The sequence below is a fragment of the Culex pipiens genome, chromosome 3 (genome assembly GCF_016801865.2).
Source record: "Culex pipiens pallens isolate TS chromosome 3, TS_CPP_V2, whole genome shotgun sequence".
Lineage (NCBI taxonomy): Eukaryota > Metazoa > Arthropoda > Insecta > Diptera > Culicidae > Culex > Culex pipiens.
Window position 1 is genome coordinate 184,887,634 of NC_068939.1, and position 12,216 is coordinate 184,899,849.

The following is a 12,216-nucleotide window of genomic DNA, read 5'->3' on the forward strand; positions in this document are numbered from 1 at the left end:
CGTAGTTGATCAGGAGCGGCGGATTCGGGTGAAACCGTCAACGGAAGTTTGTTCTAAGGCAGCCAGAAAACTTTTCCACACATGCCGCGGGTGGGGCATTTTCTTGTGCATCAGGTTGAACCGGTGGTAAACAGTAATTTCGATGCGCGAGACCAGTGCTTGGGAACGTCCAGCTTGCTGAACGAAGCACTTAAGCCGTTGAACTTTCTCGGAATACTGGAAGCTGGTTGAGTGCGTCCAGCACTCGATCTGGTCTGTGATCGTGATGCAGCATTGTCGTTGCTTGACGTAGCCACGCTTGTAGACCAGGTTGCAAATCGACTTGAGCGAGAGGAAAGTGAAGTACGGATCGGCGATGCGCCGACCACCGTTACTATTGGTGTTGTCCCCGCGGTGGTACAGATTCAACAGAGACCTCCATTGGAAGCACCCGCGTGACTATTTGTATCCGCGAGGAGCAGGAGAAACTCGAAACTCTGCGCACGGCGTTACTGTTAGTCTGCAAAAGAACCCGAATTAAACCACTAAAATCTACAGGTAGATCCAGACCAACTTACGTAGGCACTCAGCTGCTCGTAAGGGCCGTGAAAAAGATGCAGACTTTGCCGTCACCATCGCTGGCACGAGGTTGCTCATGTCGGGAGAAGTCTAAATTACACCCACAACTGGAGACCAAGTAGCCGGTGAAGGTTAATTGCCCTGACAATCACTTGTGCAAGCTCCGGCTGTCCAGGATGTCCAGGTCCTGCCATCGCTGCAGCGTCCTTCGATGGGCATGTGGATTACACGTGCACCTGCAAAGAAAATAATCATAAACTTAAAAAGTCCTGCAAAACCCCACCTCCTACATTCTTACTCTTCGTTCCGCTATGCGTTACAAACGGTATCGTACTCTTCGTTGTCGGCGATCGTCGTCGGCAGCTAGAGCAGAGCTCGACCGAACGCTTCCATGGCCATCGATTCCTTACCGGACGTTTCCGCGGCCAGCACGCAAAGGGCGTCGTGCAGCGAACGATCCGATTCGTCGATGATCAGCTGGGTTGCCCAACGGATTACGACGGTACAGGCCTCTCCGAGAGGAACTCCGCTGAAGCACAACAGCGTGTCCTCGCCGATTATGACCAGCTCGATCAGATCGCAACGACCAAGCCGAACCTGGTCCGGTTTGTCACCTTTTCCTTCATCTTCTCCTTCTCGACGACCTCCAGCTCGACAATTTTCGCCATCGAGTCCATTTTGATGATCGTACCAAAAACCTTGATCTTGTCCGTGGCCATCTGCGTGTTGGCGATCAAGATCTTTGCGTTCTTGATGCGCTTCGGCTTGTGCACACCGGGCTTCTTGTCCAGTCCTCCAAACAACCGCCGTCCAGGCAATGTTCATTAAATCCTCTCGGAACTTGTCCACAACCTTCGAATTGTTCTGAGCCGCGGCAATCAGTGCCGAACGTGCCGCCTACGTGGCCTCGATAAACTTTTTCGCCTCGCGCAGCAACTCTGACACCAGCGCCGTCACGGAAGTCGTTCCATCGCCAACCTCGTCTTCCTGGAAGCGACTCATGTCAACTGATCGTCTACGCCGACCGCCTTCAGAATCTTCGCCCCGTCATTGGTGACCTCAACCTGCCCGGCGCTGCGGCCGTGCGCAACCAGAATCTTGTCCATTCCCTTCGGACCGAGTGTGCTCTTGACCAGATCGCCGATCATGATGGCCCCCACAAACGAGAACAGCCGGGCAAATTCGCCCTTCTCCTTCTCGGGAAACGTTTCGGCGATTCGCTGGGGGAAGGTAACAAGCAGGGCAAAAGCCGGTGATAAATAGCTTATCTACATCCAAGCGCGTCGATTATCTGCCTACAAAAACAATACAAATCACAACTAAAATCTCTAAATCACACTGCTAAAAAAAAACATTACCCGAAAACTTTTGTTCCTCCATGAGTTTGCGCCAGGATTTTCCGCCAAAGTCCGTTTTAACCACTTGATGTTAGAGCCGCCGATCACACCCAAAACACCGGGAATAAAGTTAACTTTTCCGGTCGTCAAAACGTGCGCTGTGCTCTGTGGAGCCGGCGATCACACCGGAGCAAACTTTTCCGGACGTCGACAAAAAAGTGCAAAGTTTGCTTTGTTTTTTTTTTCTTTCTGTCAAAACTGCTTGAAAAAAACCAAAACAAATACCGAGTTGCCAAACTTGACCAAAAACTGCTCGACGGCAAGGTTGCAAGAAAGATTTCCCTGGTTCAAAAGTCGAGCAGACGCTGGTCGCTTTAACTCGCTTTAACGCGCGTTAACTTGCGATAACTTGCTTTAAGGTGGCGTTATGTGAAAACTCGGCACGATGAGTAGCGTTGATGCTTTTCGAGCTCGTTTTTGTGCGTTTTAGTGTGTTATCGCGGAGTGACGTCCCCCTCGGTTCCCCTAATAAAATTAAAAAAAAAATCTAGCAAAATAATGAAAAAGGCCGTAATAGGTTTGCAAACAACAAGCGTATCCCTTTTATGTCAGACATTCTCTATCGTGAACAAGATACAATCTTTGATTACAAACCAAATTACAAACCCACTAAGGCATTATTTTGCTAGAATTTAGAAAATAATTCAAGCAAAACAAAGTGAATGAGCTAATAAGCAGGTTACACTCTTTGTGTGCAAACTCCTCGGCAAACTCCGAACGCAACATTTTTTAATACCGTCATCAGGAGTAATATTAGTTGGGGGTGTGAAAATGGGTAATACAAAAATGCTGAAATTTGTATGACCCAATCTCACCCCCCAGACCCAATGTCACCCCTGATGACAGGACTATGCAAATCAGAGCAAGGGTCAAAATATAAAAAAGTAACATTAGATTTAAATAATGAGCAAAACAGTAAGCGTTCCAACCAGTTTCAAATTGAGTCGTAAAATTAACTTCAAATTTCTGTGTATAATAACCCTTTGTACGTATGCATAAAAAAATGTAAAATACAACATCTTATTTATAGTTTTTTTTTTTTTACTATTTTTTATGATATAAGTGATCAAAACTAGTTCTCAGGCTTCCTTTTTTACCGTTTTACCTGAGGTTTTACCATTTTTATGATGGTTTGCTTTAACAAACGTAGTGCTTTAGGAGTTCCACATGTTCGTATAGACTTAAAGGACTATTTTGGTTCAATAATAAGTGAACAATAAGGCAACTAAATCTTTCCTTCAAATCAAAATATTCGCTCTACAGCATTGGCTTGGCGTTCTCGATTGCGAGATTCCTACTCGAAACTAGATGTCCGAAGGTTTGATTGTTGAGACAATTGCAAACCTCTTTTTAAAACTTGAGCTTCCTTCCACCCCGTGATTCGAACTGACGACCTTTGCATTGTGAGTCCAACTGCTTACCAGCGACTCCACCGTGGCAGGACCTAGGAAGACGACTCCTACACCTGGACTGAGCTAACGACCTAACCTCTAGGTTAGATCGGGGCCAACATTTACTTCCCCGTCCGACGGAAGGCGTGATCAGACAAATCTCGTCTCGAAAAAAAACCACCGGAACCGTCCGGGACCAAACCCAGACCGACTGGGTGAGAGGCAATCATGCTTACCCCTACACCACGGTTCCCGGCATATCTAAATCAAATATTCAAAATTTTCCGGAAGTCGAGCGTTTGAATACGCGTTTGAGTGCGTACTATGCCTTAACCAGGTAAAACAAACTAATTTCCTCTACCACTCACAATATTAAGGCGAATCTAATTTGAATAACGAAGAATAAATAATTGTAGCCCCAACCGTTCATTTGAAATACAATTCGAACAGGAATTTGTCGTGCAACAACAGGACGTGCCAAACAAACTCAGCATGTGTCAAAAATCAGTCACGCGACTACCTCTACCGCGCCCGAGTCTATAAAAGCAGGCCCGATTCGGCATTACGAAATCATTGTATCGTCATCAGCGTAGTGCCACGGTTGTGCTCTGGTCGTGAAGACACCTAGTTCAAAAGGCAGAAGCAGCTCCTTGTTCTAGCACAGTATAGTTCCAGATCCCAGACAACCACATTCGCACATCTAGCCAACACTCTCTCTCACACACACATCTCTATACGACGTCGGCCTGCAAAAGTGGAGTGAAGGAAGAAGAAAATTTTCCTCGGTCGGTACATTTCGGTGAAAGAGCAAAAGAGAAAGAATAGGCAAAAATTGATTTTTTTTGCTGGCTGGAATTTTCTCGCCACAAACGGAAAAAGTAACCAAAACAGGTCGATTCCGGCCTACTGTTGATAACGCTTTTGTTCGTTGCATCGATCAGTAGTGCGGACTCCTCGCTCTCTTCGGAAGTGAAGTTCTCGATTCTGACAGTGTGTGACATTTGGTAAACGAAGAAGGTGCAGATCAAGCGACGCTGAGTGAGGAAAAAGTTCGTCTAAATTTGGAAGTGTTTGGTGAATTGCTGCGTGCGTGAGCGTGTGTGTGTTTGTTAACAGCACGCCTCCAAAGCAAATTTTAATTGTGAAAGCAGGGTAAAAGTACAGCCTCAAAATTACTACTTCAATCATGACCAACAAAGTGCTGGCAGCCGTACAAGATCTACAAAAACAAAATGGCGAATCGCAGCAGAACACCACTGCAGCGTCATCCGGATCGGACAACGCACGCACCAACCTGATCGTGAACTACCTCCCACAAACAATGACTGAGGAGGAGATCCGTAGTCTTTTCTCTTCGGTGGGGGAGGTAGAAAGCGTCAAGCTGGTTCGGGACAAGAACGTCATCTACCCGGGTCAACCGAAGGGGCAGAGTTTGGGGTACGGCTTTGTGAACTTCCACCGGTCTCAGGATGCTGAACAGGCGGTGAATGTGCTGAACGGGTTGCGGCTGCAGAACAAGGTTCTGAAGGTGTCCTTTGCCAGACCCAGCTCGGAGGGCATCAAGGGTGCAAATCTGTACATCTCGGGTCTGCCCAAAACCATCACCCAGGAAGAGTTGGAGATTATCTTCCGGCCGTACGGAGAGATTATTACGAGCCGTGTGTTGGTACAGGATGGCAATGATAAGCCAAAGGGTGTTGGGTTCATTCGTTTCGATCAGCGCAAGGAAGCTGAACGGGCTATTGCTGCACTGAATGGAACGACCCCGAAGGGATTGACCGACCCGATTACGGTCAAGTTCTCCAACACTCCCGGACAAAACTCGACCGCTAAGATTGTGCAACCGGCGCTGCCCACTTTCCTGAACCCGCAGTTGACACGCCGGCTGGGTGCCATTCATCATCCGATCAACAAGGGATTAGCTCGTTTCTCGCCGATGGGTGGCGAAGTGCTGGACATGATGTTGCCGACGGCCCCAACCAACGGACTTGGCGCGGTCGCACCGTCGGGCGGCTGGAGCATCTTCATCTACAATCTCGCTCCGGAAACTGAGGAAAACACGCTGTGGCAGCTGTTTGGCCCGTTCGGTGCCGTTCAGAACGTCAAGATCATCAAAGACTCCGCCACGAACCAGTGCAAGGGCTACGGATTCGTCACGATGACCAATTACGAGGAGGCCATGCTGGCGATCCGATCGCTCAACGGATACACCCTAGGCCAGCGGGTGTTACAAGTCAGCTTCAAGACCAACAAATCAAAGTAATTTCCCTAATTTATAACCTAACAGATTTCTTTCTCCTTTCCACACAAAAAAAAAAAACTCACAACTAACACATCAAACAACATGAGATGGACGCGTGTTGAAGCTCTTGAAATAATTTTCAATCTGCTAAAAATATCCAACTTTTTCTGTCTGTCTGCCGTCTACCCAACATTGGACGGCCGCGGCACAGTGATCCTAATTCAAATTTCTCCCCCCACATTCATTCTTTATACGCTCCAGAAATGACAAACTAATGTAACGATGAGCTATTTGCCAATTTTTTCTGACGCTGACATTTTGATTTCCAGCTCCGGATTGGGCGATCATTAAAGATCATTGTAGGAAGTAAATCAAGCGCCTCAGGACGCTACCCCCTTGCGCGGCAGTAATGGTCATCCACCATCCACACCCCCTTGTGAGTAAATCGAAAGAGAGTTTTGAGTGAGTGAGCAAATACAACGGTGCAATATTTCACTCACACACGCACGTAAAAGCAACCATATACATATACAAACACACAGACACATACTAAATATTACCAATTGCGAGCTTGTTGTGGAGGGTGCCGACATTCGATGCAACGACGACGCGAGGGTGCGTTCCGAGGAGTTTGAATTTTTCCGACTTTTCATACAAAACGCGCGCGCGAGCTGAGCTGAGCGCATGCGGAAGATCAAAGCCAGTGTCGTGAAAATCACACAACTCACCCCCTCAACTCGACGCTCAGCTCTAACTCACACTGACACGTGTCCAAAGCCAGAGAGATAGATGACATCAAACAAAAATACGCAGCAGACAGGCAGACAGCACTGAGCTGGAAACAAGTATGTGTGCACTTCCCTCCTTCTCTCTCTCTCTCTCTCTCTCTATCTATACATGATCCGTAGTAACGTACAATTTCTCCTTGTTGGATTACATATTATATACAATTTTATGCATTCACGTTTTAAGCAATCACATCTTTACGCTTGCTCTTACTTGCTCGCAGCACATCCGCTAATCATCTCTTGTTGGCGCTCTTGAGCGAGTTTCCAAACCTATTGCCATCTAGCACATGTTCTCTTTCCGGCTCCGTCACACACAGGCGACTAATAAAGCGACTAATTCAGTGTTTCGTTTCGTCGTATTCTTCCTCTTCTAAGGCAGCCCGACACTTAAATAGAATGAGCAGCTGGAAAAGTGATGATAACGTGTGATGAGATCAGAGTATAATAGAGGAGATGCTCTGCTGCGAATTTTTGAAATGTCTTCAATCTAGTTGGCTTGGCGCAAATTACACAGAAATTTGAATTAGATCCGATTAAGTTCAAGATTTTACGGTGGAAAAAAAAGAAAAGGAAACCATTTTTGATGGGGCTTCCTGAAGGAGCTGGTAGGAGGCTAGTTAACAAATCCAACCAACACACAAGCTTGACAAAGCTCGTTGACACGACGAAAACGACGATCAATAAGTAACAACAGCAGACATGCCAAGAATGTCTGCTGGATTTAAAATAAAACTGAAAGAAACACGAAATTCTAGTCAAAAGAAAAAGAAATTTTTACAAAAGCATATTAGACAGCATAGGATCTTTTACGCTATAGTCATAAATGTCCCACACGCCCCTTGGTAACAAATACACACGTATTGCAAGAACTATTAAGCTAAAATAAAACCAAGGAGGATGTGCATTTTCGCTGAGTGTTACAACAGTGAAAGTGGTACTGCAATATTTATTTAAAAAGAAAACATGCAAACTATTACATACCAATGTCACGACACACAGTTTTCTTTTTTTCACACATCCACGTACAGCTATCACGAGCAGCCATTTGTCTAAATTTGGCAGAGCATAACAGGCAAGCAAGAAAGCTATGATGAGAGACGATACAAGATAGTATGATTAAAGTAATATTTTAGGAAAATTTTATTTATTTTTACAACTAATTTATTTAAAAAAGCAAAAACAATGGGGTAACCGACGGTTAATGTGTAAGAAAAGCAAACTATTTGCTGAAAGTAAAGCAAAAATATAAACATTGTAATTTCAACTACATGAAAGCAAATAATGAAATGAATAACCGCAAGTATGTGCATGAAACAAGCAAAGAGATCTCATTCTAGTATAAAACTTAACGTGGTTAAATGTAGAGGAGAATCCCACACACACAAAAAGGAAGGAAGCAGAGCCATTTAGTCAAATTGAGATATTCTGTGGAGAGTCATTCCTTTACACTGTGAAAGTAAAACAAACGCGCAAATCGAAAGAGACACAAAACAAACGACAAATGAAACGTACTTAGAAGAATATAGAAAGAATGAAATGACAAAGTTGAATTACTGGGTTTTTATCACTCAAAGTTGGGAAGAAATTCAATTTGTTACAAAGCATTAATGTTTTGTTTTATGCCAACAGTTTTTATGGCTAATTTATTTTTCAAATCAACAGTCCGAGGACATTTAATAGACTTTTTATACAAAAAAGAGACAAACTTAAAATGGAATACACGTGCTGAAACCCACCACTGACTACGATTTATGTTGTCTGTGTTATTTTTTGGAGAAAATTAAATAATTTTGAGCAGCTTTCCGGAAAAGTTTGCGACCATTGGAAGTAAAGTATTATCAACAAGCCGCAAAGCGAATGAAAAGGTACATTTATCAAGATATTCACACAACACTAAATGGAGATAACCAACGGTATAAGCAGCAAACAGATGCATAAAACTTTCGCACAGTAATTTTTAAGGTGAACGTAAAACCAGCTATTTGATATACACAAAACAAAAATACTCCCACTTCTTTTCTCTCTGAAACAAAAATGATATTAATCTTAAGGTTAACATCATTGCAATTCCTTAATTGTTCGTCCTCAGCTTAATTTATTAAACAAAATATTTATTCATTTTAAAGTAACATTGCTTTGCATTTAAATCTACACAAAACAAAAACTTTCGTAATTTCTAGTCGTTGCCAACAGTACGGCGCTTGGAAACGGCCTACTGTTGGTACTTAAAAAACGAGCGAAAAGTTTCATGGAACCGTTCTATTACTTTAAAGAAACAACAACACCCCAACACCCGAATCTATTCCATAAAACTGTGATAAGAGCAAAACAAGAACAAAAACAAAAAAACTACTTTAAGAATGCGTTGACACAAGTGCAAATATTTCGGCTCGAAGTTTTAACCTGCGGCGCAGCAACCCGTGCCGCTGCCGCGTATATTTTTAGTTCTCAACTTTACTTATTCCCACGACTCTTGTTGCAAATTTGCACGCGCGGATCTAAGCAGGCTCGCGCGTGAAGAAAGGCATCTCTTCCCTTTTGACATTTGACAGCGACATGCACCCAGAGCCAGAGAGCAAAGGAGATGCTCTTTTTTTTTGTTTTGGCGCTCTCACATTTGTTCTTCTGTTTTATTTCAGTTCTTTTTGCGTTTACTTTGTTTTGTTCTGTTCTTCTTTTCATACGTTCTTTCACTTGTTTATACGTTTATTGTATTTTTTCGTTTGTTTTGGTTTCTTTCGTTTTTAGTGCTACCATTTTTGATTTTGGAAAGATTTGAAGAAGAAAAGATAATCTGACACGGAAATCATTATTTGCTTCAGGTTTGACAGTATTCAAAAACTAAACAAAAGATCACAATTCGACAAATCTGTTCTTTTTAAACGTCATTCAATTTTTGTTTGCTTTATTCTTACTCTTAAGTTGTAGCAGGAAACACACACACACAGGCAAAATCACGTGCGTAAAATCACAAAATGTAATTTTCTTTTTCTTTATATTATTGTTTCGTAGGCACAAGGCCTTTATTTTTTCAGTTTATTTATTGTTGTTTTCGTCCATTCAATTATTCAGCTTACATTTAATATATTTTTATCATTTCGCCATTTGGTGGAAAAAAAATCGAAACAAGATTTTGCTATTGATAGCTTAGTCTTACAGAAATTTTCTTTCTACCAAATGGTTTTATTTATAAGTTTTCATATGGGTTCACACTTTATTTATATTATTTATAAGCATTGTATTTTTATTTTATTTTTATTTTCGTCTTAATTTCTCTTTTTCTTTTTCGTGTGTTTTTTTCTTTTCTTTTTTTATTTTTAGGGTTTATGTTAGAAACAATTGAGAGTGATGTGTGCAATAGGATGTGACCATGTTTTTTTCTTTCTATCCTACCTTTAATCTTACTTTACCTACCCATTCTACTCTTGCTTTTGCTTAGATTATCTTAAGGCAACTTAGAATATATTTAGAGCGAAACGGACAGAGAGAAACCTTATTTATTGAAACAGATTTTCACACTTATTTAAAAACAAATAGTTTGGGTAGCAAAACATTAGACAAGTAAGCATATTTGTGTATCACTCTTATCACTGCACAGACACACTGGCAATTTTGAGTTTTTGAGTTTAACCATTTTAAATTTTTGCCAGCAAACGCAACGTACTCTGTTTATTTGAGTATTTTGAAAGCGAGGCGCTAATTTTTCATCCTAGTTCCTTAAAACAATGGGGTCATAATTTAAACCAAAAAAAGTGTCCCCGAGAATCCAGCAAATTGTGTTGACTAACAATAAATTGAGAAATAAAATTATTTGGAAAAAATCACAAACTCTCACTCACACAAGTACAAACAGATCAAGAACAACGCTTAAGTGAAAAATAGCATTCCCACACAGGTTTTGAACACAACTCGTACTCGTAATCAGACAATTTGCTGGATTGTCCCCCCTTCAAATGCTAAAGAAATGCGCTAAAATAGAAGAAAACAGAAAAAAAACCGTGCTGAAAATCAGCAATTTAAACGAAACTAAAAAAAAAATGCAGAAAGTTATCACCAAAACCACCAACATTGTTATTACAAAAAAACGATGGCTTGATTTCTGTTCAGAATCACAGTTTTTCACTGTATTTTACTAGGAAGCAATGTTTCGAACAATTATATAAACACAGAGTAATACCACCTTAAAGAGGAAATCGAAGCGACTCTCAAAACAAAACTTTCGAATATTAAGCAAAGAAAAAACTGGGAAAAATACTGATATTTGAAACCAACTATAGAAATAATTGTCACATTTGGTAGCTTCAGTTATTGTTCCCCCTTCTGGACAGATATCTTGAATGTAAGTGAAACAATACAACAACATTTTAACTTATTGCAGAAAAAGAGAAAGAGACAAAAACAAAAAGAAAACATTAGGATAAAACAAAAGCAAAACGTATATAATTACAGCTTTGATTTGTCATTATTTATATTCGAATTAATCAATGTATGATTTTATTTTCCCAAATATGTTCTTGTGTATATAAAAATTATAAAACAGAAAAATCAACATTAAAATAGTGAAAAAAAAAATATGGAATACAATAAAAACTTATAATTTACGTCCATTTTTCTTCATTTTATTTTTCCGTTATTCCTTTATTGGTTTCCACTAACAACAACAAAAATAGCAGTTCAAGCAACAGTATCGACCAGCAATCAACAATTTGGCGTGTGTGCTTCATTTCCTTGAGTTCGTTTGTTGCGTCCCAAAACGGAGAGTTTGTCTGATTTAAAAGTTGCCATTTTTTCCTGCATTTTCAGGGTATGATACGCAAATATTTTCTTTTTTTTAAGAGATTACACTTTTTCCCAAAAATCTAATTTAATTTTAAAATATTTGTGATTATGCCCTGTAAAGCGGAAAAAGTTCAATTTAAACAAAATAATGTTAATGGACGAATGTGCTTTTGTAAATAGTGCAACGTCAGTGAATGTTTGCATTAAAAATAAGCACAAACGCAAATTCGTCCATTTAAATTGTTTTGCTTAAATTTGAAATCAGCCTACTTTGCGTTATCTTCCTCAGTTTTGTTGTGCGTCTGTTTCTTGGGTTTGTAAGTGCTGTTTTAGGAGTATTTCGATTGGGTTTTTAAGTTCACCGTCTTCAAAATAGTTAAAACGATACACTTTACTCGTTCTGCCCCCTTCACACATACACACACACAAAGTCACACAAATTACAAAAAAAAAGACCAAGAAAACACGCTTCCAAGGGTCGAAACGTCGGTTTTTACGTCACTTTTATGTGTTTCTTTTGGTTCGTCCACTCAAATCTCCACCCTTTTTTTGGTCAGGCATTCCAATTTTGTGTTTTGATGACAAACATCCATCGAAAAGGATTGAAAACAAACAAACAAAAAATCGCAACTGTTTTGTTTTGATATCAGTTTTTATCGGCTTCTTCTTCCGTTTCAAAAACAACAGCAAACCAAAACAATCGAATTTGTTCACTTCCGTTTCCGTCACTTTTACGTTCCCGTGAATTTGTGTACGTGTGTGCGTGTATCGTCAGACTTTTTGAGTTCACGGAATTCACGGTGAAAGCCAAGCAAACAACAACAACCAAAAAAAAAGTATCAACAGCAAACCTAGAGCATCGTTTTGTAAGCGTATACCTAAGTCAAATGCAAATCATTTCATTTGGTTTATTACTTATTATTATCTTTCTGTGGGTAAGTAATGATTTCACATTTTCTTTCTTATTCCTGTTTTCAGGATTTTCCGTTGTCTATTTACTGTCATTTCAAGCTTTCCACCTAAAAATATTATCTCATACGTTATTTTTGTCGTATCACAGC

General features: G+C 40.8%; 1 protein-coding gene and 1 pseudogene across 6 annotated transcripts; one reads left to right on the forward strand and one right to left on the reverse strand.

Moving 5' to 3' along the window:
• Positions 1-9: 9 nt before the first annotated feature.
• On the reverse strand, positions 10-3,075 carry LOC120414313 (T-complex protein 1 subunit beta-like; annotated as a pseudogene).
• An 833-nt stretch (positions 3,076-3,908) lies between these two features.
• Positions 3,909-10,977, forward strand: LOC120414346 (protein elav). Of its 6 annotated transcripts, none has more exons than XR_005605071.2 (3): positions 3,909-5,605; positions 5,918-6,433; positions 6,752-10,977. XR_005605071.2 is itself a non-coding variant. In XM_039575501.2 (2 exons), exons 1-2 carry the CDS (start codon positions 4,533-4,535, stop codon positions 5,937-5,939), a joined length of 1,095 nt encoding a protein of 364 aa, XP_039431435.1. In that variant the 5' UTR covers positions 3,909-4,532; the 3' UTR covers positions 5,940-10,977. The 6 variants fall into 6 exon arrangements, 2 of the variants coding, with proteins under 2 accessions (XP_039431435.1, XP_052565216.1); XR_005605072.2 differs by having other exon boundaries at positions 9,698-10,977; XR_008212335.1 differs by having other exon boundaries at positions 5,918-6,024.
• The last annotated feature ends 1,239 nt before the right edge of the window (positions 10,978-12,216 follow it).

What these genes read in the sequence shown, in the direction of transcription:
- LOC120414346 (XM_039575501.2), top strand. Translation starts at nt 4,533, where the DNA reads ATGACCAACAAAGTGCTGGCAGCCGTACAAGATCTACAAAAACAAAAT. An exon ending in TTCAAGACCAACAAATCAAA is followed by an intron (nt 5,606 to 5,917) that starts GTAATTTCCCTA and finishes TTTGATTTCCAG; the next exon opens with CTCCGGATTGGGCGATCATT.